The sequence below is a fragment of the Uranotaenia lowii genome, chromosome 1, assembly GCF_029784155.1.
Source record: "Uranotaenia lowii strain MFRU-FL chromosome 1, ASM2978415v1, whole genome shotgun sequence".
Classification (NCBI taxonomy): domain Eukaryota; kingdom Metazoa; phylum Arthropoda; class Insecta; order Diptera; family Culicidae; genus Uranotaenia; species Uranotaenia lowii.
Genome location: NC_073691.1, coordinates 31,739,438 through 31,766,649, shown reverse-complemented (window position 1 = coordinate 31,766,649; position 27,212 = coordinate 31,739,438). Strand labels below are relative to the sequence as shown.

General features: G+C 39.9%; 2 protein-coding genes across 5 annotated transcripts in view; one reads left to right on the top strand and one right to left on the bottom strand.

The window, feature by feature from the left end:
• Positions 1 to 1,517: 1,517 nt before the first annotated feature.
• On the top strand, positions 1,518 to 22,075 carry LOC129755522 (fatty acyl-CoA reductase 1-like). Of its 3 annotated transcripts, none has more exons than XM_055752061.1 (5): positions 1,518 to 1,694; positions 13,002 to 13,879; positions 20,627 to 20,942; positions 21,007 to 21,139; positions 21,201 to 22,075. In XM_055752061.1, exons 2-5 carry the CDS (start codon positions 13,223 to 13,225, stop codon positions 21,778 to 21,780), a joined length of 1,686 nt encoding a protein of 561 aa, XP_055608036.1. In that variant the 5' UTR covers positions 1,518 to 1,694; positions 13,002 to 13,222; the 3' UTR covers positions 21,781 to 22,075. The 3 variants fall into 3 exon arrangements, with proteins under 3 accessions (XP_055608036.1, XP_055608043.1, XP_055608053.1); XM_055752068.1 differs by lacking the exon at positions 1,518 to 1,694 and adding an exon at positions 1,962 to 2,029; XM_055752078.1 differs by lacking the exon at positions 1,518 to 1,694 and adding an exon at positions 10,978 to 10,997.
• A 1,572-nt stretch (positions 22,076 to 23,647) lies between these two features.
• The window catches only part of LOC129755568 (BLOC-1-related complex subunit 5), a 93,266-nt gene continuing 89,701 nt past the window's right edge, over positions 23,648 to 27,212 (bottom strand). The window contains exons 4-6 of one of the 2 annotated variants that reach the window (XM_055752127.1): positions 24,888 to 24,917; positions 24,157 to 24,345; positions 23,648 to 24,075 (exon numbers count right to left, since the gene is read on the bottom strand). In XM_055752127.1, the coding sequence (XP_055608102.1) occupies positions 23,860 to 24,075; positions 24,157 to 24,345; positions 24,888 to 24,917 (435 nt within the window). In that variant the 3' untranslated portion in view covers positions 23,648 to 23,859. The remainder of the gene's footprint in view (positions 24,076 to 24,156; positions 24,346 to 24,887; positions 24,918 to 27,212) is intronic. The other variant, XM_055752136.1, reaches the window with a different exon arrangement.

The following is a 27,212-nucleotide window of genomic DNA, read 5'->3' as shown; positions in this document are numbered from 1 at the left end:
ATTACACTACTGCTGTGATTCAATAAAAACTTAAAATTTCAAGACTTTTTGTCTGCTCGATTTAGGTAATCTTTACCTCGTTGTGAAGTGAGTTTCACCTCAGTGAGGTAAAAGTTACCTTTGTAGATTTCACAAGCATTTTCCATTTTATCTCGGTAAATTTTACCTTTTTATTACTTTCCGTGTAATTTACTTCGCGGTCCATAATGTGTTAAGGCCAAACAACAATAACAATCGAAAGTTGAACAATGATGCTGCATAAATTAAGGGGCTTAACATTTTTACATTACTAATAAGGGGAAGAATGACCATGTCGGTTAAAATCCTCTCTAAATAAACAAATAGGAATTAGAATTAGACATTACTAATAACTTTTTAACTACAAAAACAAATCAAATTTTGCCTTCATTCAATTCCCTAGGCCCTTGGCTCGCACTATTCCCCTTTTATTTTTTCCTTCAAACTTTACCATTAGATAGAGTTTCTATTCTTTTGTCCTCGACTGGTTTAATTTTGGAAAATGTCCCTATTTTTTAAATATCAAAAATTTACCTCCAATTACAACAAAAACTGCAGCAAAACTAAACATTCACTGAGCGAAAAATTGAACTCTCACATAAATCAACCTGTTTGCTTCTAAACGCTTGGATTTCATCAAGGGTGGTGTTTATTTGCGAGCCTTCGAAAAGATAGATATTTTAAGACTTTGAAATTACATTTTAACTTTAATTTGAAATAAAAAAAAAACAAACCAAAGTTTGGAGAACTTTTTAAAAATCTATCAAATTCGAGCTTAAAGAATATAATTCTGAATACAAAAATTTTGCATTTTAATTATTGGTTCGAAAAACATCATACGTTTTGACATCCATAATATGAAACTTCGGCTGCAATTCATCAATTACATTTTTCTTATTTACATTAAACTTACAATTGCCCGGAAATTTCTAAAGTTCAAAGCCATAAAGTTTCAAGCCAAAAATTGAGATGTAACCATATGTAACGTCCAAACTCCTCCATGCAGCTTTGTAATTCAAATTGATTTATCATGGAGAAGCAGAAAACCGTTCAGATACAATCAGAGCCCTTTGGCACTATTTCGCGCAAGGTGAAATTTATCATCATTTTTTGGTGTCATGCTAAGTGAATGGAACATGGCACTCGAATGCACCTTCCAAAACATATAGCGTTCCAAAAAGCTTTAAACCGAATTAATTTTCACCGCTTCAAGCACATTGAAATCACACCAGTTTTTCCTCAAGTAAGTACCCGAGTACTAAATAATTAAATAAACTGCATCTCTCATGGCTGCTTACTTTTGCAACTAAGGATATTAAAACAATGAGACGAGCTCATATGGACCATCAAGTGCAACCCCCCATTCCGAAAAAGGGGAGCGAGAAAAAAAACTCGCGAGGGGTGGCTACCATCTTGAGGGTACTAACTACGCATCGAGCTTCAGGCTGTGCAGAAAATTGCATTTTTCCAACCAATCGACCAACCAACCCCAACTTAGTTCTGTTTTGGCGCGCGAATCGAACGGTTTTCCATCTGAACCTCCCTTCTTTAGGCTTAACCTCCGGTGGCGTTAAACTTATGGTTGTTTATTAGCTGGGAAAATTACTCAGGGCAAATCTTGCGAAATAACCGTTATTTGTACAGGAAATTGTGATCTTCAAACGATTCTTCTAAAGGTCAGTGTTTTTTTTTAAATTATCATGGTGGTTTATTGGGAAAACATTAGTGTTTGAACTTGTGGGTGAAAAATTTCTCAACAAATGGAAAATGTGATCCAAATGAAACCTTATTCTAGTGTATGTAGTAGGCTAGTTCTAAAATGTGACAATGTTGTGGTTGGAAATTTTAAATTTGGGTTCAGTCGTGAAATTTTGAACTTTTGGCCACGGTTCTAAGACAGAGTGCTTCCAGGGAACGGCTGTTTTCGTAAACGTGATCATGAAGAAACATTTTTTTTCCTGTATCGTAAAAAACTTGCATAAAAACTTGATCCCGCAGCTAGAAGCGCCAGGTGGGATATTCATAGTTGTGTTCAATGAGTGGGTCAATGGACCATTGGAGTCATCAACGTTGGGTCATCTTAGGCCATCCTACTGAACCAGAGGCCTAGATCAAACCTGTAACTTTACCTGGCTGGAGCCCCAGTGAAATGAGTTGGTCTTTGGTTCGGATTGCATAATTACTGGTAGCTAGCTAGCAAGCTGGCTAGTGGTTTTGTGATGAAGAAAAATGCATCGCACTTGATTGCATTAGCCCAAACATGGGCTGGCTGCGCGCGCATGGTCTTACTGCAGTTTTCAAGTTGCAATTGCAGCTTGGAAAAATTAACTTCTTTTTTCTGTGATGTGCTCATACTTCTACGATCGATGCGGCGATGTGGTGGCTGCGAGTGTGATATACTTGTGGCTGGCGCTGTGCTGGACTGGTAGCAACCTTCTTGTGTTTACATAATGAGAAGACCTAAAACAGAAGTAAACTGAAAACTGGTAAAAAAAATCTGAAGGCCGTTTGGAGGGTTCTGATTTGTCAATCGATGGAAGTAGCGTCTAGGTCCGTTAAAGGCTTAGGATAGGGGAAAAATGACCATCCATATGTAGCCGGGGTATGTTGCCAATGAAAATCGCAGTGAAGAATGCGGTCTCGGTGAGGAAATTTCCGATGAGACCATGCTTGGAAAATGAACGTGGTTAGCGAGTGGTGATTGGGCAATGAGAAAAACTTGTTCCACCGATGGATAACCAACCAGTAGAGGGCTGATGGACTGTTTCATTGACTATTAAGTGATGTGCTTGGAAGTGCTTTTATTGGTGTTCTGAAGCGAAGGGAAGCAAGCATTTGGACTTATTTGATCATTTCATTAATAACGCGAACTCTAAATTATCCATATTACTTTAATTTGAATGATCAATGGCATTTCGGTAAAGTATATATTCTAATATATACTTCACCGAAATGCCATTAATCATTAAAACTAAAATCATAAACCAGCGGTGATAATCGGTTAACACAATTATCAATATTTTGAAAACATGTTTACATTAAACATCCTGAAAACCTAGTTAAACCTTATATCTTCCGGAATTTTGGGAAAAGTTAGAAAATTTGGAAAATTTATACTATCATATCATTTTGATATTTATTTACACAGGCCATATTTGTTCATTACCATGAAACGGACCCTTCATATTTCTTGTCTCTTCCAGCCCACTGCTAAGTCTCGATAACGACTTGAATGATTTACTAATAATTTAGGGACCACCTTGGAGTTCGACTCCGACATCGAATTTTAGCAATATATCTTGCATCACACGTTTGTCAACAATGAAATTTCATTCATTCAAACATTTATTTTTATAATTTCAGCTGGTAGATTTTTTACCCCTAATTGTATACAGCAACATTTTTAATATTCCAGCTTTATCGACAGAAAAATGTAGAAATTATTTGCAACAGAACTAAAAACTACTGAAATTGGTGATTTTATTCGTAATGACTTCTATGGCATCTCAAAGTTAAGAATATTGTTTATTGTTTATTGTTGCTTTTAAATCGTCTGACATAGTTGTCTTAATGATTAAACTTAATTTAAGGTTACAAAAATAAATAAATTGCTCGAGCGATGATTTTTCAACTATTATTTCTCAATTCATCTCTTAGATAAGATTCAATACGACGTTTAAAGGTTGTGGTACATACATTGAAGTCGAAAAGCGTATAAAATCGTAGGAAGCTAATTTTTGCAGATCGTAAAGGGTCGTTACTACCATACCGCGTACTTCTTGATTCGAGTGAAAGCCAGTCTCGATTTCGAAGAGCTCTTTCTGGAGCATAGATATTACAGCGAGATAGCAACCATGAACAGTCGATTTCATTTCGTAAAACCTTCCCCACGAACAGTGATTGGCCGATGACATGACGATCCGAGAGTGTGTGAAGACCCAGTAAAGCACAACGCTGGGCATACGGTGGCAGGTTTAGAGGATTCTCCCAAGGCAACTCCCGAAGAGCATATCGCACAAATCTTCTTTGAATAGCTTCAAAACGTGCAATCCATACAGCTTCAAATGGCCACCAAACAAGGCTTGCAGATTCTAATGTTGAACGAACCAAACAGCAGTATAGAGCTCGCAGGCAGGCAGGATCAGTAAATTCTTTGCTCATACGAATTATTAATCCCAGCATCCGGTTAGCTTTTTCAATAGTAGCAGAGTAGTGGTGCTTAAAAGTCATATGACTGTCTAAAATAACACCAAGATCCTTTATTCGGTCTACACGATGTAATTGTTCGCCAACAATATTATAATCGTACAAGAAAGGCTGTTTCCTGCGTCCAAATGTTATGATACAACACTTAGCAACACTCAAAACCAGAGAGTTGACAGCACACCAGTTCACTACTGTATCAAGGTATTGCTGTAATTCGTAGCAATCAGCAAGACTGTTTATGATCAGAAATATTTTCAGATCATCCGCATACATGAGTACTCCACATCCAGCAAGAAGCGTGTTTATATCATTGCAGAACAGCGTGAACAATAATGGTCCCAAATTACTACCTTGTGGTACCCCTGCAATCGGATTGAATTCTGTTGATTCAGTGGAGCCAATTCTGACTGCTAAATGACGGTTTGTTAGGTAGCTTCTGATCCATATACACAGTCTTTCCGAAAATCCTAAACGACGTAACTTTCTGAGCAAAATTTCGTGATTCACTGAATCAAACGCAGCTGTAATATCCGTATATATAGCATCAATTTGCTTTCCGCCATCAATATTGGATAAACATAATGAGGTAAACACTGTCAGGTTTGAGGTTACTGATCGTTTGGGAAAAAATCCATGCTGATTTTCAGAAATCCAATTCCGGCACGCTGAAAACATTACATCATTGACGATCCTCTCCAAAACCTTCGAGCAGGCAGCAAGCGACGTGACACCTCGATAATTACTCACATCCTGTTTGTCACCTTTTTTAAACACAGGGCTCATGAATGATCTTTTCCAGATGTCAGGAAATTTTTGTTGATCGAATGACTGATTAAATATGTGAGTTAGAGGCTTTACTAGTATGGCGCTACATCTTTTCAAAACGCACGAAGGTATTCCATCTTTTCCGGCTGAGGTAGAAAACTTCAAATTGTTGATAGCATCAAGAACCATTTCTTCAGTAATCGCGAAGATGTCGAGGTCTAACACATCTCTGGGTAACAGAGTGACGGCTGCATTGATTTGATCTGTACTTAACGAATGCATCGGAAAAACACTGGAAAAATGACTGGCAAAGAGGTTACATTTCTCAGCAGAAGATTTGGCAGTTCTGTCTTTCAAATGAAGCATCGCAGGTAGACCAGACTCCTTTCTTTTATTGTTAACAAACTTCCAGAACGTTTTTGGATTGCGGCGAAGCTTAGATTGCGTGCGATCCAAATAGCGACGGTAGCAAAAACGATTGTAGATCCGATATCTTCTGGTGGCATCATTTAATTTCATTTTGATCAACGGACAGCGGGAGCTACTAAACTGTCGTAACCATTTTGATCGAAGCCGTTTTAACCGTTTTAGTCGAATATTTGTCCAAGGAGGTCGGAGCGGAGGCCGAACCAGCGGTACAGAATTATCGAAAACTTCAGTCATAATGGAGCAGAATGTACTCACAGCCATATCTACATCAGTACATCTTTGGAGAATCGTCCAGTCAATTTCAGATAGCGCTCGGTTCATTAACTCAAAATCAGCACGACGAAAATTACGAGCAGATGCATCGAATTCATCAACAAAACCTACAGGTTTCGAGAAAGAAATGTCAAACTCAAGCGGAGGATGATGCACGTCCATTGGAATAACAACTTCGCAGGCCTCGATGATGGTGCTTATCAAAATAGACTCATCAGTGAATACTAAATCCAACATTCGATTATACTGGTTCCGTATTCCGTTTCTTTGATGCATTCCATTCAAGACAGTCCCATCCACTAAAGAGGCACTTGCCGTACTCATCATTGATGTGGAATCGACCGACAGGCTGTTGCCATGACCAGGGATCCACAGTAATTGAGGTTGGTTAAAATCGCCTAGAAAAATCATACCGCATGAAGAATGTTGCAATCTAGCTTCCGAAAGAGCATTCACGTGAAGATCTAGAGTTGATATGTCTTGGCTTTTTTCTGGTGGAATATACGCTAAGCCGATCAAAAACGAACTATGTGTACAAGACACTTTCACCCACAAGTTTTCAATACTACTGGCATTTCCAATTGTTACGATGGATGAGCTATATTTGCTCGAAATAGCTACAAGGACTCCTCCACCACGACTACGCCTACTGTTGGAAATATTTCTGTCACAACGAAAAACAGTGTAGTCTGAACAGAAAAGTTGACTTGAAGGTACAGAAGAGTCAAGCCAGGTTTCGGTAAAGGTGTAAACATCGTAACCGAGCTCTGATGTTGAGATAAAACACTCGGAGATTTTTGATTTCAGCCCACGAACATTTTGATAGTATACGCGCAAACCATGCGGATCAGTAGTACGATGTGTTGTTTCCGCAGTATTACGATGATGAATGGGGCGCATGCTGGAAGGCGATGGGCAATCACTGAACGCATTGGGAAATAAATATGGGTACTTGCCTGAACGCACAGGCTGGAGAACCCCGTTGCCTTCTTCGAACACAGGGCCGGGACGACTGTTGACGCTGGCTGGAAACTGCGCGACTGTGACGAAGGGCTCTGGGGACTCCATTGTGCTCAATCCGTTGCGTCCCGGTGAACCAGTGGCAGGCTGAAGCGTTAAGTTGATATCCTCGACGACAGAAACAATCATATCCGATGTACACGGAGCGGGGCTGGAAGGCATATATACATCACCGGGAGAAATGCCTAAATGACACAAATACTTGCCGTGACATGGCAATTGGAAGCCTCCCACTGGACCACCTGATCGATAAACGGGACGACTTGGTGCAGGAACAATCGATCGTTGGTGGCCAGAGTAGAGAGCTTCCGAATTGGCATGAGTGGTGCGTCCCGGTGACCATTGAGAATATGGCGAAATAGTTTCGCTGTCCGAGGTGTTGCTAGTGGCAGGTTGAAGCGATGAGTTGACGTCCTCGAGAATTCGATTGTCGTAATAAGCCGAAAAAATAGTAACATCGGATGCGCATGAAGCGGGGCTAGAAGGCAAAGATGCATGACCGGAAGAAGTGCTCAAATGGGACAAATACTTGCCTTGAAATGGCAATTGGAAGCCTCCCCCTGGACCACCTGACCGAAAAACGGGACGGCTTGATGCAGGAACAATCAGTCGTTGGTGGCCAGAGAAAAGAGCTTCCGAATTGGCTTGAGAAGTGCGTCCCGATATCCAATAAGAAAGCGGCGAAACAGATTCGTAGTTTTTGATTTCATTTGCAGCAGGAATGGTGGGTTTAAAATGGCGATCTCTACAGCGGTCCACGAAATTGTCTGAAGTTGTAATCCAAAAACTCGCGGAAGAACAACCCTTTTGGCCATGATTCAGGGTCCAGCGCTTTCACTTTTAAGTCGGGAGAAACGCCAACTTTAAATGAAATAAACCGGAACGAGCTTATGTCACTGCCTCTAGGAACTAGTTTTGTTACATTTATTTCATCCACGCCAAGGTTGGCTTGGACCATAGCCCTAACTGCATCTTCAGTTACATCGGGTTTAATACGTGACAAATAGATCCAGAATAGCTTCGAGTTTTCTTCATCGCATAATGGAATGGATGCAATATCTCCTGTCGCTTGTTTTGATCCAAGTTTGCATGGTTCAGTCGAGGCGGCATCAGGAATTCTAATTCGTTTAAGTGGGCGCCTTAATTCTGATGTAGGTGTCGCCTTGTTCCATACGGGGGCAGGAATAGGTTTTGGAGCAAGCTGTTGTATGTCTGAGCGCATTTCGGTAATTGCGTTTGTAAGCTGATCCAGGGCATTAATTTCAGGCGGTTTGTTCAAGGCCATAGAACGAAAACTATTGTTAGAGAATAATTCGGCACAATCGTTACAAAACCAGAAAACATTCTTAGAAAATGTATCGATTTGTCGTGCCAAACTTTTTGTTATACCCGTACATCCGAAATGGAAAAGCTTGCCGCAAACACCTCTGCAAACTATTTGCTCAATACCGTTAATCGCTTCGTCACAAGTCGAGCAGGTCTTATTCATTGCGCCCGGCAGTTATGCAACAGGGTATTCACAGTTGAAATTAAGCCGATAGCTTCTCTTTTTTGCAACTAGATGTCGCTTCGATCGGGAAAAATTGAATAGAAGTGGTTTTGTAAACAAACAAGAAAGCACAGTTTCGGAACCAGTAGTTTCGACGCGATTTTAGTTATTGGCCACGCACTTAAAACAAATACTCGACAATAACCGGATTAAGCACCGACGTATCGTGATGAAGAATAACACGGGGGTATTTAAAACAGTGAAAAACACTTAAAAGTAAGTACTTTTTAAAGGTCCATTAAACAAAACAGATCAATCACAATAACAATAACAAGTTGAAGGAATATCTTTAAATTTTCATACGTTTTCATTTGTTAGTGAGAGTGTGTGAGTGAAAATCGAATGTTTTAGACAATTGAAAAATAACTAAAGAAACCAATAATTTTTCTGACTACATCAATTAGTTCTATTAACCTTAGAACTTCTGATGCATAAGGGGTATGGTTATCTGTGAACATAGGTTTTTTTTTTTAAAACCATTGAAGTTGAAAAGTGTCGCATGTTGCCCGTTTTATTTGATTGCAAAAACACTCCCGTTAACCGTACGAAAAACACGAAACCTCGTGTACTTTAAAAAAACGGACAAAACATGCAAAGTTTATCATATCTATCCCAAATGATCTGACATTTGAAAAAGTTATGCGCCAGATCGGATCACGTGAAGGAGTCACTCAACGAGCCCTTTTGAGACATTTTGTTCGGGAGAAACATGTAAAACCTGTTTTTCATCAAAAACTTGGGTCCCATTTTGAATACGGTACGAAGGTCATTCGGCCGATGGACACTAGGCCAAATGGGTTATCAGGCCGAATAAACCATTATGCCGAATAGGTTATTCGGCCTACGGTTATCCAGCCGAAAGGACGCAAAGCCGAAAGGATGTTAGGCAGAATGACCATAAGGCCGAATGCTCATCAGGCCGAATGGTCGTAAAGCCTAGGCATCCATTATAAAAATCACAAATTCGGCCTGACGACTATTTGGCCTAAAGACCATTCGGCCTAACAGCCATACGCCCCAGCATGCAAACAAGCGTTAATATTTTTTATTGGCCTCGCATACATACGGCCTTACGACCATTCGGTCTAGCATGCATTCGGTCAAATAATATTCAGCCTAATAACCTTCGGCCAAATGTCCCATTTGGCCTTTTATCCTATTCGGCCGAACTTCGACCTGACATCTTTCGGCCTACGGCCTTGGGCCGAATGTCTAGGTTCCGTTAATGAGGCGTTGATCGACCGGAACACTTAATTCTTCAGATTTTTCAAATATTTGTTTGTGGATTGTAGTTTGGAGGATAGTTCAGGCGAAACTGTAGGGGAGAGTTGGGTTTCTTGATCCCTTTTTCATGTGTTCAATATATCTTTAGGGCAAATTATCCATTTAAACTCCATTTTTTTCAGTGGAAAAATTCACAGAAGCTTAGTAGGTATAATGATTTTAAACAACTTTTGTTGAACGAAATGCTTCTTTGTTGAGGAACAATTTGTGCATATTTTAAAAATTTCATAATCACAGATGCTAAGGAATTAAGAGCATTAAGCATTAAGAGTGATTTTATTTATTTACAAACGGTTTTATTAAGGAATTACCCTTATCAAGTTTTTATGTGCCGAGGGTATTTTTCCTAACTTTGAGTTAGTAAGAGGGAGAGAGGGCTACAGGGCTAGAGTGAATTGTTTTAAAGTTAAAATAGCTAAATTTGATAAATTTATCACGTTTAAAAGAAATTTCATTGATTCAATGATTCATAAGGCTATCAAGCATGCCTAAAAAAAACCGATATATGCGAAACAATTTTAATAAGAATTATAAAGAAATATGACAATAAATCAGTCTTATAACGTTTCCAAAAATATTTAAAGTGCGTAAAAACTAAAACTGAAAAAGGGCTGAAAGTCAAAATCCTTAGCTTCTGTGGTTATAAAATTTAAAAAAAAACCTCAACGATAAAGTTTTGCGATCAACAAGATTTGTTTATACATAAAAATAAACTTATGTGAATTTTTCAGCGAAGAAAATGAGATTTAAAAAGGATAAAAAATATAATGAACACATATAAAGAGGATCGAGAAATCCCCTACTCCCCGAACTAAAATTCACAACCAAAAATTTGAGAGATCTGAAGATTTTGCCATCTAAAGCATCAAAATTGGTTGAAATCAGTCATTATTTGACGAAATGGCATGTATTTCTAATTGAGTGTTCCGGTCGGGCGGTCGAATATTTTGAAGCCTCTTTAACATTGATGAATATCACCCTTAAAAAAGTTAGACCATTTTTGAAGCCTTCTTACTTCTTTGTCTTAACTCTTATCGAAATGTAGTCGTCGGATGAATGTTTTTCATAATTTGGGCTTATAAAAAAACTTTTGGCCTTACGACCATTTGGCCTTTCGTTCATTCGGCCTATCGTTCATTCGGCCCGATGACCTTTTGGCCTTACGACCATTCGGCCTGATGACCATTCGGCCAAACGACCATTCGACCTAACGACAATTCGGCCTTACGACCAATCGGCCTGATGACCATTCGGCCTTGCGTACTTTCGGTCTTGCGTACTTTCGGTCTTGCGTACTTTCGGCCTAATAGCCTTCGGCTGGATAACCATCGGCCAAATAGCCCATTCGGTCTAGTGGCCTATTCGGCCAGATCAATTTTCGGCCAAACTACCTAGCCTCGTGCTAGACCTAGGATAACATTTCACAAGTTTTAAATTTTCCATACAAATTTGGGTCAGTTTAATGCTAACTCTTACTTGATTCATTGCCTTTGGTGGAGTGTGCTTATCGGCTAGTTAACCGTAAATTTTATAAAAAATAAATTAGCTAACAAAACACTCACATACTAAGTAGCAATTAGCGTACTAATTAGCGATTTGTGCCGAAAAGTAACGAGCTATCTGGAATGCTGTCTATACCTGCTTAAATAATTGATAAAAGAAGTTTACATCTACCTGTGTTTTTTTTTGCTTAAGTGATACTTAGCAGCGTTCGCCAGCACGATCTACAGTGCAAGATAATTCTAACCCAGGGATAGGGTCATGAGTCACAAATTTGATGCTGACATGCTTGAAGCGAAACCATATTTTTTTGTGATTGTGTAGATATATATATAAAAAAAACAACATTTTCTAAATCTAATAAATCTGCTCTTGAGCTTGAGTTTGTTATCACCTACGGCCCCTCCTAGCCAATGGCATAATGGTTGCACTCCGTGATTGGTTCGAAATAATAAACATTGCACAATGAACCAAATGAATGGTTGCTGAGATCAAGCAAGACAATGTGAGCCGCCGACCGTGGCCTAGAGGATAGCGTTCATGTCTTCTAAACCATGAGATCGAGTTTCGGTCACGGCATACATAGTACTCTTTCTGTGGGTTGGTGGTGTTAGTATTAGTAAAATGCTAGCCATTATATCCTCGAAAGATGTACGATGTCTTTAGTCTTAAGTAGAAAATAGATCCCTTCAAAGGGACATGAAGTTTCACTGAGATCCTATATGTGTGTGCTCGTTAAATCTCACTGTGCAGTTTTGAGAATCTCAATCTTTAATAAGAACCAATAACGACGCCGGCCAAGTCCGTGTAATGGATAAGAGGAAGGGAAGTGCAGCACATGTGATGATTTGTTTTGCGCAGACCGGCTGAATGTTTAGGGATGAGGATAATGTTGCTTGGAAATTAAATCATCTTATTTAGTAAGCGATATGGCCACGGCAAAACCTATGCTCCTGAGCTCCTGAAAGTTTCCTAATGAAACTCCTACTATGTGTCATGAAATTCGTTCACAGAAATCAAAGTTTTGAAATATTATGGACTCTTCATATTTGGCATATTTTTAAATCCTTTCAACTGGATTTCCTTAGCTACGTATATTCCTCTTTCGAATTATGACCGTTCATTATAATCTTTAAATTAAGTTTTTCTTTGCTTATAATATCAGAGAAGTTTTATCAATGGTTTCTAATAAAATCAAACGTTGTGATTTTGAATATTTTTGAATATTTTTAACAAATATCAGTATGATACTAAATTTAATCAATCTGTTCAGGTAAAAAATTAAAATGAAATTTGGGTGGTATTCGTCCCTTATATTTGAAAAGTGGCCTGGCGGTCGAGGATAATGCTAATCTTTGGGTGTTTGTATCCCCTTTCTGTGCAGGAAATTGTGCTTTCCAAAATTGCATTTCAGCTTCAAAGACTGTTGGCCAGTTTTCCACCGGAGTGGGCCAAATATAATGTTGACCGAAAAAAAACCGTCTTACACGAAATTTTTTCGAGTGTCTTCCGATGAGCAATCTACAATTAATTTATTCCGGCTCTTCTCCTTTTTCTTTTTCACTTCTCGCTTTTCTCCTTTCAAATATTTCGCCAAGTAACCCTGTATTTTTGTAAATTTCGATTCAATTTTGTTTAACTTCAAAAATTATGTTTTTTTATGCATCATCTCGAAACAAAATGGATAGAGAGCACTAACTCCAATAGTTCTGAATGCTTCAAACACGTGATCCAAATACAGAAACAACTGAAATGATGAGATGAGAAAATGAGAACACGTTAACACAAATCATCAGCATTGTAATGATGAGTTAAACTATGTTTTCCCAGATAAACTTCTTCACACTTTCTCAAACGATCAGTTTTCCCAGAAAACTGAAATGATTGATTCAGTAGCTTCACGCATTTGATATTCACACTTCAGAATTTCAATTCACTCTTCTCTCCATTTTTTCAGAAAAAAATCCGAAACCCGTGGCCCTAATGCCTAGATGACGTCGCAAATCTACTAGCTAGCCGATTCGATCTAGATAGGCCGCAATAAACCGACCATAACTCGGTGCTGGCTTCTGGATAATTGTTCCGCAAGTCGCGAATCGAGTCACCCCTACGCGAGGCAACCACCCGGAACTCTGGAACTGGAGGGCGGAATCTGTAACGAACCGTGTAATCACCACCATGGATCTCCCGATAATGTCCCAGGTGGAATCGATAGCAAATCGGTTCCACTCGTCACTGAAGTCTTCGACAGTCGGGATCGAGCCGGCAGTTGAACCGGATCTGGTCAAGCCCACCCCGGTGAGCAAAGTTGATTTCAACAACAACACCGTCAAAAGTGTTGCAATGGAACCTCCTAGCGTGCGCCAGGAAAAGGAGGAAGAGTTTCAGTGGGGTCACCATTTCGAAATACGACCCTTCTACGATGGGAAGAATATTTTCGTGACCGGTGGGACCGGATTTTTGGGCAAGGTCCTGATCGAAAAGCTTTTGCGGAGCTGTGATGGGGTTAAGAAAATCTACGTTTTGCTTCGTCCTAAACGTGGGCTCACCAGTGAGCAGCGGTATCGGGAATTTGTGAAACATCCGGTTTTCGATAAGTTGCGAGCGACGATGCCAACAGTGCTCGACAAAATGGTCTACATCGGGGGAGATATAACCCAGCCCTCGTTGGGACTCTCGGAGAAGGATCGACAGTTGCTGCTGGAGACGGTTAACATCGTGTTCCACGTGGCCGCCACCGTTCGATTTAATGAGGGACTGAAGGAGGCCGCGGTGCTCAACGCCATCGGGACCCAGCGGATGTTGGATTTGTGCGTTAAAATGTTTAATTTGCAGGTAAGCCAAGCTTTTGATGTTTTTTTTTGCGCCACAATTTATCAAGTTTTGAAAAAGAAGAGTGGAGTTTTCTTGTTTTCGAAGGTTTCTATCGTGGAAGTTTGAGAACGTGAACAGTTGTACCGAATAAATTATCAATACCTCTCCATCAAATAAAACAAAATCACAAACTCGCAAATTACATATAAATGTTAAACGCACAAATGTAATTGAAACAAATAAAAATAAGACTTATAACCTTGTCTCGCGTAAGCAATAGTAAAGTATAATTAATCCAATAAATTACAATGAAGCTTATTCTAATGAAGATGAAAATTTTACTCAAGCTGAAACAACTAAGACATCAGCTAATTCAAGTTGATCTACCAGGCATAAAAATTTGTAGCATCATGTCATTGAAACGCGTAAGGTTAAGCCATTAGGTATACTTGATAGGTCATTAAATAAGTAGCTCGTTATGAATGTCCTGGTATCGACACATGGTGTGGACACATCAGAATGGTGTCAATTTAATACAAATTCCAAAACAGTAATAGAAGTAATCCGATCAAAAAAATATAGAACCCAGCTAACATTTTTGTAGGTATATTTCTCAACAACTTTGTTATACGTTTCATATACATTATAGAAAAATTGTATAAAACTCGAAAAAACAGTATTTAAGCAGGCCATAGACTACACAAATGGCCAATACAAATTCGATGATTCCACGACGATTGTTCGATCTATGCTCGCCCACACACTATACACACATTTTTCACGCGAACACAAACGATTGCTGGCGAAAACAGCAACAGCAACAAAAAAAACCAAAAACTTTGAAAAAGTAACCGCTGATAGATTTCCGGGCTTCGGAGTCGGATGCCCAATCTGCGTCAACGTATCCAATCAACGGGGGACTTGAGGATGAACGTTTGAACTGCAACTTCCATGTTCGTGTACCTTGGAGGTAACGGACGACGCGCTTCAGATGCTTGAGGTGGACTGTGGTTGGATGTTGTTGGTAACGGGCCAAATAACCAACCGAGTAACAGATGTCCGGACGGACACACAACATGATGTACATCAAACTACCCAGAAGTTCCCTGTACGGCTCCTGTGTTTCGGATCCATTTCGATCTAGGGAAAGACCTTTCTCCATCGGCGTCTTAACAGGATTGCAATTTTCCATACTGAACCGCTGGAGGACTTTGGAAAGGTTCACCTCCTGCGATAATTCCAGTGTGCCTTTTTGCTGGTCATAATCCACCTTCATACCCAGGAAGTTTCGCAGCAATCCACAGTCGGTCATAGAAAATTTCGATGCCAACTGAAGTTTTAATCGCTTGATTGACGCTCCCTTTCTGCCAGCGATAAGCAAATCATCTACGTAAAGAATTATGATCAGCGCATCGCATCGCTGGTCTTGCTTCCACGCCTTCAGGTACCGCCATGAAAATCTGTTCAGTGAGATTTCCATGTAAAAACGCCGTTTGTACATCCATGGTATGAAATTGGAAACCATGGTGTACACCAACCGCCAGAACAACACGAATGGTGGCCAGCTTCGCCACAGGTGCGAATGTTTCCTCTTAGTCCAGTCCTGCTTTATGAAGATAGCCCTTGGCAACCAATCGCGCTTTGTATCGGACCGGCCTGCCACCAGAATCTAGCTTGATGCGGAAAACCCACTTGGAATGGAGTGGTTTTACGCCCTTCGGACACGACGTCAGCTGCCATACTTGGTTGGTTTCCATCGAACGGAGCTCATCCTTGACAGCTTGGAACCACATCTTCGAATCATCTCGGCCTTCGATTTCAGCATAATTAGTCGGTGTATCTGGGAGAAAAGAACAACCGGTAGTTGCCTCGTAACTAAGGAAGTAACCACAAAACTTACCGAGGAGCGAGCGCTCCCTTTCGCTGTGCCTCACCGACGTTTGTCCCAGGGACTCGTGGCGTTCTGGGTGCGAGGGGAGCGCAGAAGGTTCTTCGATGTCTTCCTCTTCGGCTTGTTGAAAGTCTTCATCACCACTCGTTTCGTCACCGACTTCAATCACCTCGTCGCAGCAAGCTACATTTTCTTCTTTCCGATCAACTAAGGGCGAGTCGATTTCCTCAGTTTCCCCCTCTGGCTCGTACATAGTTAAAATTGTTGTAGGAAAAACTTGTTCGGGCTTGCTTTCACTTTCAACCGCATACGGAAATGACTGTTTGTCGAAAACAACGTCTCTGGCGACCAAGAACTTGCGTTTCTGCTTGTCCCAGAGTCGGTAACCATTTGCTTCGTATCCCACGAAAACGACTTGACGACTTCGAGGATTTAGCTTCTGCCTTTGCTGGTTAGGAATCCATGCGAAACTTTTGCATCCAATAATTCGTATCCTTTTCCAACGAAGGTTTCTTTCCGAACCAAATTTCCGCCGGGGTTACGTTAGTTGCCAGCGCTCTCGTAGGACGTCGGTTCATCAAATATACGGCTGTTTTCGCTGCTTCGGCCCACATCTGTTTTGGCATGGATGATTGAATTAGCATTGCACGTACCTTTTCTACTAAAGTCCTGTTGATCCACCGTAAGCTTTGAGATTTTCGTTCCCCATTGTGCTGTAACTTGGGCCTCAAACTCCTTAAACTTGTCGAAGACATCCGATTTCCTCTTCAACGGAAAAAAACATCGCAAAGTGGGAAAAATCATCGATGAAATATACCAAGTAACGAGCACCATCCACTGCTACAGGATTCATTGGCCCGCATACATCTGAGTGTATTCTTCCCAGCGGTCTGGTGGCACGAGGACGAGTGCCGTTGAAGGGAACCCGACACTGCTTCGCAAGCACACACACATCACAAAGGCGATTCTTTCCGGGCTTGACCTTTATTCCATCAGCCATCTCGTGCTTCTCCAATCGTTGGATTCCGTCGCTGCTAAGATGGCCCAACCTACGATGCCACAAATCCTCGCTCGCTGCTTGACACAGATTTGCCACCGGTCTATCCGATTCGATTTCCATTTCGTACAGGCTGCCTCTCAAAACTGATGTTGCCACAATGGTCTCGTGCCTCTTCATCACCGCTTGATTGCCACGGAAAGTGACAGTTATCCCTGCTTTGGCCAATTTTTTGACAGCCAAAGATTCTCACGCAGCTCCGGGACGTAAAGGACGTCACGCATTTCTATTTGTACGCCTTTGTTGCTTCGACCCTCGATGATCCCTTTCGTTTTGGAGACCAAAGACTGCCCATCTTTGGCGACGTTGATGATTATGGGATCCGTGAGGCTGGCGCTAGTCTTGAACCATCCGCAATCGTTGATAAGATGGTCACTCGAACCAGAATCGAGTTTGAACATCAACCGTCCCACAGTGGGGATTTTCGAGCCAAAAAAGGTACCCAATTCAGGCAAGGACGCCTTGCATGAAAAATCAACCATTTTTTATGTAAAAAAACACGAGAAATCGAATGGTCTACACCGCTTTCTGATAAAATGACCCTTAACGTCTCATTTTGCCCGATTTCCCCTATTCTTTGGGTGTAAAGTTATAATTCCGATTATAGCCATCTACCTTGCAACCAAAAAGTCATACAAACCATACTTATTTATGTAAAAATGTCAACTGAATCGATTGGTGTACTCCAATTTTTGTTTCTACTACGACAAGTGGCTCATTTTGCCTCTTTTCCCCTAAATTTAAGAATTTTTTCAAAGAAATGCAGTTAAACAAAGTGTAATTTAACAGTTTTTCATCATGAATAATCATTTTTGGTAGATTTGAGAATGAGGGGGAAAATGAAACTTTTCTTGTCAACTCAGTGCTAAGCGGTGCTCTTCATTCGATTCAGCGATAAGTTATCCAGCTGATTCAATGTTTTTCTCATATGTTCATTTGCATTTTCGTTTGTTACAATGTTTTTTCCAAGAAACTGCATAAATTTAGGGGAAATTAGGGTGGTTGTGACTCTTCTCGTCAACTTCACGCTTAGCGGTGTACATCATTTGATTCAGCAATAAGTTTTACACCCGATTCAATGTTTTTTGTATCTGCTAAATTTAATTCTCGTTTGTAACGATGTATTTTTCAAAGAAATTTACTGAATTTAGGGAAGATCGGGGTGATTGAGGCTCTTCTCGTCAACTGAACGCTGTGCGGTGTACATCATTCGATTCAGCAATAAGTTCTACATTTGTTTCAATCATTTTTGTGCATTTTATGATGCATTGTCATTTATTATAATGATTTTTTTTTCCACATATCGCGTGATTTTAGGGGAAATCGGGGTGATTGCGGCCATTCTCGTAAGCTGAGCACTATGCGGTGTACACCACTCGATTCAGCGATAAATTTTACACTAAATCACTTAGTTTTTGCATTTGGTATGTGAATCGCTCGATTGTTACAGTGAAATTTATGCATAAATTTAAAAAAGCTAGGGGAGGTTGGGTATATTTAGCCATTTATATTCATTCTAGTACAAAAAAGTGACGCGATTAGCTAGAATATGAATAAATCTACCAAAAATGATCATTCATGATGAAAAACTGTTGGATTACTCTTTGTTTGACTGCATTTCTTTGAAAAAATTCTTAAATTTAGGGGAAAAGAGGCAAAATGAGCCACTTGTCGTAGTAGAAACAAAAATTGGAGTACACCAATCGATTCAGTTGACATTTTTACATAAAAAAGTATGGTTTGTATGACTTTTTGGTTGCAAGGTAGATGGCTTCAATCGGAATTATAACTTTACACCCAAAAAAATAGGGGAAATCGGACAAAATGAGACGTTAAGGGTCATTTTATCAGAAAGCGGTGTAGACCATTCGATTTCTTGTTTTTTTGCATAAGAGATGATAGTTTTCCAAAATTTAGAACAGTTTAGGCGATCGTCACAGAAATAGGTACCATTTTTTGATCAAAAATCCCCACTGTGCGTCCGTTTGATGATTCTACTCTGCCCCGCCTAGCCAAAAAAGAAATGGCTTTGGAGCAGCCAGCAGCCGCATTCGCTTCTCTGGAGGGGTAATCCTTCTTCATATGCCCCTTCTTTCCGCATTTGTAGCAGGTTCCGGTGAAATTTGGTTTCAGCTTGGTTTTAAATTTCAACTTTTTTCCAGAAAAGGCTGTAGAATTTTCTTCGGTTGCTTGGTGGCGTGCTTTTTCCTTAACTTCCTGGCCTAACAACCGTCGCTTGGCAACCTCCAGCGTAAGTTGATCGTCATCAAGGTTTTCCAGTGCCGTCACTTTTGGATCATAAGCCTCAGGAAGACAGCATGATGACTTTATCCGCTTCGGTTAACGTCCCTCCGGCCACTTGCAACTGTCGGACAGGATCCTCGTAGGCGACCAGGTGCGAGCGCATTGAATCACCTCCTCGCATTTTCAGACTTCCAATCTGCTTCCTTACCAGGTTCTGTGTGGCCAATGATTTCTTCGCGTAAGTGTTTGCCAATCCCTGCCACATCGTTCGCGCCGTTGGTTTCTCCCGGACGATTTCGAGACAATCGTCCCCGAGGAAGCCAATTATGTAGCTTCTCGCCTTCCGGTCTTCCTGGGCAAACCTTTTTGCGGCGCTTCCAGCTCCAACACGTGATTGACGCCCATCGCTTCCAGGAAAGCTCGAACACGAAACCTCCAATTATGGAATCCGGGACCTCCGGTATATTGGGGGATACCGTGAGCCGGATTGTTCGGGGTGTCCATAACCTCTTGTAGTTTATGGTCCGTAAAGAAAGAACGCAGTTACATAAATAAACAAGAGCTTTTTATTTGGGGTCTTTACAGTTTGGAGTTTGGAATTGAACTGACTAACTAAAGTGAAAAAATTCAAGCCAAAGATTGCCGATTGCTTCGATCTCAACAGTAGGAATTACGATTCGCAGTAACGTTTTTAATGACTTGAGTTATCATTTTTAATGCGATTGTATGTTTGCTGGGAAGCCGCGTGGAGAACATTTCTCAGAATAAAGCTTTAAGAATTAAGCATACATTTGATTACGGATTAAAAAGCAACGGCTGGACCAGCCAAGCCAAGGTTCTCTATGGAACCTCGGGGCCGGCTGGCTACTCGGTAATCAAGGACTTGTCGGTGAAATACACAAAACTGTAAATTTTATGTTATCTGTAGTTTTTATTCCGTTTGTGGCGTCTTTTCTGTGTGTATAAAACAACCGTGACCATGGGTTTGGGTGATGCTGCCAATGCGTCGCGACATCGCGATCCGGAAATCCAATTCCTGGAGCAGGAGGGCCGTTGCTAAACTCAGTTATTGCAGGCGTCTTCATTTATTGGCGTTTAATACGGCCTGCCCACGAGATTTCCCCTAATTCGCAAAGGCCGAGGAGGGGAATCGCTAGACCATTAAGGATCCGCGGGCCGAGCCGTGAGGAAGCCAACTGCCGTTTTTGGCCCAAATTCTCAGAATTACACAGACACTAAACACAACTCGGACTTGAAAAACGGAAGCAAGCTTCCTTTTCGGCTTTTTCATTTCATTTTCCAAATATTCCTCCTATTCCTCCAATATCAGTTGATAGCAGCTTGCAGAAATGTAGCCTACTGTGGTCTTGTTGTGAGACTTTACAAAAGCATGAATTTTGTAGAATATAACATTTAAAATACGAAACTAAAACAAAAATCAAACGATTTGAAACTAATCGGTTACAACTCCAGGAAAATATTAGTGAAATTGGTTCAAAGCCTTGACATTTTTGAATTTACCATCAGAACTTCCGTGTACCTTGATTGTAAACTTCAAATAATTACCCATTTTCAGAGCGTCGTCCACGTCTCGACCGCCTACAGTAACCCCTGCAGGAAGGTAGTCGACGAAGTGGTCTACGAACCAACGATGAATGCCGACTCGTTCATCCAGTGCGTCAACGTCCTGCCGGCGGACATCATCAACACCCTGGCGGACAAGCTTCAGGGCGATCACCCGAATACTTATACTTTGACAAAATCCATTGCCGAACAGTTGGTTTCGGAGTATAGTTCGCAGCTACCGATTTGTATTGTGAGACCATCGATTGTAACCGGAGCCTGGAAGGAACCCTACCCTGGATGGGTCGATAATGTCTACGGTATCACGGGTGAGGTTTTAAAGGGTACTTTGAGGGTTCATAGGGTTTTTAATGATCATTTTGTGTTTCGCAGGAATCATGATGGAAATTGGACGCGGAACTATCAGCAGTATCATGTGCGACCAGAAGTGTGTGATGGATGTCATTCCGGTGGACATCGTCTGCAATACGTTGATTGCTGCAGCCTGGGAAAATGCCATGACTATGTGAGTTTTAAATTTAAGACAAAACTTCGCCGTCATTAAATGATATTTTCAACGATTTCAGGTCCAATCCAATTCGAGTGTACAACTGCACCTCCGGCTCGGTGAATCCTATCAAGTGGTACAGATACGGCGAAATCACCACCGAGTGTGCCATCAAGAACCCCACAAAGTACGTGATGCTCTATCCCTGGTTCCAGTACCGAACAAATCGCCTAATGCACAAGATTGTCGAGGTGTTCCTGCACTTCCTGCCGGCTTACGTGTTCGATGTTCTGATGCGGCTCCAGGGATCCAAACCGATCATGGCCAAAATTGCGAAGCGCTTCCAGAAGGCTGCCGACACCGGGGAGTTCTTTGCGATGCACGAGTGGAACTTTCAAATTCCGAATCTTAAACGCCTGACTCGGAAAGTTCGGCTAGCTAAAGATGGGATGGAATTCAACGTGGATATCGCCAACCTTAGCTGGGATCGGTACATCGAGAACTACATGTTGGGCATTAGAAAGTTTGTTCTCAAGGACGACTTGGACAGCATGGAACAGGCCAGGAGTAAGGTGCAGAAGCTCTTCTGGTTCAGGACGTTCGTCCAGATTGCGATAGTTCTTTTGTTAGGGTACTTCTTCCTGAAAATATTTTTCTAACCGTGGGGTAAGGGATATCATCATCTAGAACTAAGAACAACAGAGATCATATTTAAGCTAAGTCAGTTCTACGCTGTTTAGAACGTCTTGATTTATTATGCGAATTTAGATCTGCGCAACCGCATTGCGCAACCTGACAATACTTTAAGGGAGAGAACAATTGCAACGCGCATTCGAACAACTTTTGTACACGGTAAATTTCATTAATCATAGGTAATAAAGCTTATGTTTAGCAACTCTACTGTTATCGTTCCTTAACTTTGCGAAGGATTTTGGGTCATCTAACTTTGCCGATTCCGAAAGTACCTAATTCAATTTCTTTTAAAACTGAAAGAAAAATGTGCAATGTATACATGATACCTAAATAAACTGAATGATTTTCTTATTGAATGTTTATTGACTTTTTCGAAAGTGGTAAACGTGTTGTGGTTATCGACTTTACACCAAAACGTGAGTCTGAATTCTCAATCTGAATTTTGAATAGAATTGTCAATTCCGAATGCTTATTTTCGATTCTTTTTTCACGAACGACTATGCTGATTTTTTAATTCTGAATCGGAATTCGGACTTAATTGAATCGGTAATTTTTCGACATTTTTCAAATAAAAATCTTTCTCAATTTTTTTTAAGTTCTGTCAATTTAACCTTTCTTGATGGACTCATTTCCGAAAGAAAAAAAATGCTAAGATTTAAGTTAAAGTCGTTAAAACATAGATTGTCAATTTTTAATTCTCAATTTTCGATTTTTAGTTCTGAATTCGGAATTATAAATTCAAAGTTCTAAATTCCAAACCACAACCACATACTGACTGTTTTGTCCGTTCGGCACATGTGAATCCACATGGCGGTCGAACCATCCATAATCAACTGCATCGCAGAACGATGTGCCGACTCTATCCGATACTTCTTCTGCGATACAGTTTATTGGTGAAGGTCGTCAAACTTCTATTTTTTTTTTTTTTTTCCTTTTTTCTCAGGGAAAAAAAAAAGGAAAAAAAAAACTTCTATTCTAAATGCTCCCTCCTCACTCTTTTCAACACCTAAGGGACTTTCTTCTTATAGTCTATTCGTCGATCATTTCAAATCTATAATACTCACCGACAAAGTCGCTCAAAAATTTTCAAAAAACAAATTCGCGGTGAATTCCCCCATTTAAAATAGAATTCTGAACTCTAAATTCTCAAATCTGTGTTCTTATTTTCCAATTCAAATTTCTGTATCCTGACTGAATTAAAAATTCTTGATCCTTAGATACGAATTTTCAGTAAAAAATTTGAGTTCTGTTTCTAATTTTTAAATTCTTTTACAAATGTGAAAACGTGTTAAACCCTTTTTCTGGGTTTTGAATTCACTTCAATTGTTCATTCTTGCTCAATTTAGATTTCACAAGAAAATCAATTTAAAAAATTCATCAGAGTAACAATTCATAATTTTAGGTTCTCAAAAACTAAAATAAAAAAAACAAATTGATTGTCTGTAAAATTTTCTAAATCAGTTATTCAGGAAGAATCGAAACTTCAAAATTCTAGCCGCGGTCTTTCGGTTAACGGACAGAGAAAGCTGAGTGAAGTTAGCTCCATCGAATCATGCTTTGAAACAGAATTTCGTTCTGGATTTGCAGCAATTTAGGCGAATTTCTGCGGCATGCTGGCAGATAGTTAAAGGTTACTAGCGCGATGGTTGGATATGCTGGTAAATTTCAAAGTATGTACTTTGTACAAATTCAACTGAATGGGGAGCATGTGTTGAGAATGTTTTATGTTACAATGTTCTGAAACACATGTTCGCATTCAAATGTCTGTCAATGTTTCAAGCTATAGGTTATGATGTCACCCGTGACTATGGCGAGTAGATTAAAGCGAATTACTACTTTAAAAATACATGGCAGATATTTTGAGGACTTAATCGAAATAATAATGTACAAAAACAAAAACTTAAAACAAATTACGTGCATGAGAATGGCGGGATCTTTTGTACAACAGTGACATCGGTCAGTTGAAAGCTGGCCGTACCATGTCATCAATCTGTGCAGCGGAAAAATGTGTCGTTTCTTCTGCTTTCTTGTAGCACCGTTCACTACTATTCCGTTTTCCAGACGAACGGCTCGAGTCGATCGTCCACGTCCAGCAGATTGTTCAGATACTCCATACTTTCGATGTTCTGGTTCAGTATGTCATTGCACCGGGTCAGTTGCTGCGAGATCTGGCGCACCTTGGAAAACGTCTCGGCGTAGGAGGTGTACAGCTTTTGCTTTTGCACCAGCTGGGCCAGGGCGCTGGAGATTTCCTGATCGACCTGTTGAGCAGAATGGTTTTAAATCATTTCTTCTACTAAATATTAGGAAAGATAATCTGTGATTACTGAAAGGTTAGTTACCTCTTTGATTTTGTTGGTGATCTGTTGCTGCTCTCCGGCGACCTGTGTGGCACATGTGTTGAAGTGGGCCTGTAACCGGCTGCACATGTTCATCATATGGTTCGGCTGGAGCCGTTCCAGCACCTCCGGATCACGATTGGCTGGCAGCGAAAGGGTTCCGCGCATCACCGGCAGAAACATGGGAACGCTCTGTTAAATCGAGAAAAGATAAAATTCGTAATGAGTTAGTTACCCAAACTGTTTTTAAAAATTGATTTATGAACATGAAACTCATCCGTTTGAGTTAGGTCAGGTATAATCAGCTGATTACCTAAGCAATAAAACAACTCTTTGAGTCCCGACAATAATAAATCATTATTTGGTTTGGGTGGCTTCCATTTTTGGAAAGATCGGGTGAAGACACAATAAATTATTCTTAGTAGATTGTTGTAGCTCAGAAAAAAAACGAAATATGCTCATACTTCATTATACTCCCCCAAGCAGCAGCTTTATTGCCAGTCAAAGATCGAAAGAGAGAAGAAACAAAAAATCACACTCAAACTCGCCCTTTAGTCAGACATTAATCTGAATGCATGGCGGTGTGGTGGAATCGAAACCTACTGCCCGATATTGCAATTGCAACACAAACTGCAACCAACACGAACCTCAGAAAAGGTGCTGGAGAATAACAATAGCAAGAATTGTTGAAAAGTCATCGTTGCCGCCATTGGAACCGGGATTTGCATACCCACCTTCAACCCTTTCGCTTCCATGCTTGCTGCCTACATTCAACAACAAAGAAGATCGTTCATCGCCCAGGGCGTCGTCGCGCAAATCACACAACAACAACAACAGGTCGTTATCATGTTCATGAATCGTCGTCGTCGTCGTCGTTGTCAACAACACCTCGGCATGGTGGTATAAATGAAAAAAAAAAAAAACAATTCAGACGGGAAATCATCATTTTTGTGAGAAAATCAAATTTTAAAATCTTTTTCCTCAATTTCATTACTAAGAGACTTGACAAAAAAGACACATATTCCAAACAAAAATCAATTTGACTGAAAACCCGTATAGAATCCTTTAAAATATCACCGAAACGTCGGAATTCAAAACAAAATCCGTTAAGAAATCATGAGTATTCTGAGGTACAGGAAGATATTCACCCAAATCTTGTGATAATTCCCCTATCCTGAAATTTGAAGAAATTCTCTTTCGAGTGCTCAGATAAATTGACTTATCAGGGTATTGACTGTTCAAGGACTTTTTTCACTATGTCTTTTTTTTGTATCTCAAACACCTATTAATTTAAAGAAAAAAATTAATCTAACGCCTGCAACATTCTGTTGTCTGAACATTCGCCCTCGATGTTGGAAATGAGCCATTTCAACTGTAAAACACCAAAAGCAAAATGTTATAGCATATCATAAGTCATCATGTTTTTATTTTTTTAATTACTTGCCGTTGGGCAAACAAATGTAACAGTCCCATGTAAAATGAAATATTTTTCGAAGAATTTATGCAACTATTGAAAAGTTTCTTGTGTTAACACTTTTTTCAAAAGCTAGAACATTTTTCGACATGTTGTGATTTTTTTTCTGATTTCGAGTGAGGTTCTTTAAAAAAAGAAATGAAGATTAGGATAACCCAAGTAACAATTTTAGTTTTATACTAATCTGCAAGCCCGCTATGAAACTGCATTATAAAACAACTTCAAGTTATATACACTGCATTAAAACATCTTTAAAACACTTATCAGAGTAAAAGGGCCCACCTACAGGAGGTTCTGAAGAACATTTTGCAAGTACCTTATAAAACCTAGTCAAGAGCGATTTCAAATGTCAATTTAAGTTTGCGTAAAAAAAATTCTGCGTGAATGTTTTTTTTTTATCGCAGCGGTTTTAAAATTGATTTGATTAAAGAAAAATATTCGACCGTAATGCATATGAAAAAAGATGGTTCCATTTCAATAAGAATTTAAAATACAAGGAAGTAAGAATCAACGCAATTGGAAATATATGATCATTTTCGCGTTTTAATGGCATAAATTTGATGCGCTTCAAATTTTATCGGGTAAAGTTTCGAATAACTTGTGAAAAATACGTGCGCCAGTTTAGTTTTGCAGAATAAAAGAATTAAATTCATTAATTTATGTTTTAAGTTAGTCAAAAATAGTTCTCAATTTCGTTAAGATGCTTGTGTTGTGTATACATGCATATTTCACTAAAGTTTTGTGCGAATTAAGTGTCCATTTCAGTTTTTAATGGAATATAAATGCTTTTTATTTTTAATTTTCATGTAATTTTTTTTTTAGATGATCCATGTTCTATCAGAAAATGGCATTTCATCTCGAAAAACCTAATCGACTTGCAGAAACTGTTCATTCTTCCAGTTTTGTTTTTAGGAAAGCCTCAATAGGAACAGTGTTTCTTTGATTCCCTTTTTTTTTAATTTCAATTACCTTTTCAATTTTCCACGAATAAAAATAACCAAAACAATTTTTTTCTTTTAAGAATTCATGATTCTACTAAAATCAAAACACAAAATGCGATTTCTTTTGATTGTTATCCAATTAATATGACACTCAACCGTAGAATTCAGTAGGTTCTCTATGGGGGATTCGTGGTGGAACAAAATCACAGCCCCGTGGCAGCTCCGACGGCCAATAGGACTTTTTTCCCGGTGTTTTGCTCGAGAAAAAAAAACTATCCTCATTCTCCTCATCAAAACTATCCACACATTCCGCCACAGCTTATTAATACAATCCGACGATAGAGGCTGTTTTTTGTGTTGCTGGAGAAAACCAACCTTCGATAACGGTGTATCACTCATAACATCCGGATTCCGTGCGAAAGATGACCGGGGCAATTGTACCGAATTGCGGACAACCGGGCTAGGCTGGGGATACATATTTCCGGGTATTACCTACAACAGTTGAAAAAATATGTTAGTTACAACATTTAGCATCATCAAACGATGAAAAATATACCTTCCGATTGTTGAAACCGCACGTAAAATTTTTCTTGTCGTCCAAAACACAGTTTGTAGACATTTTTAGAGATCTTCTTCTTCTCGAG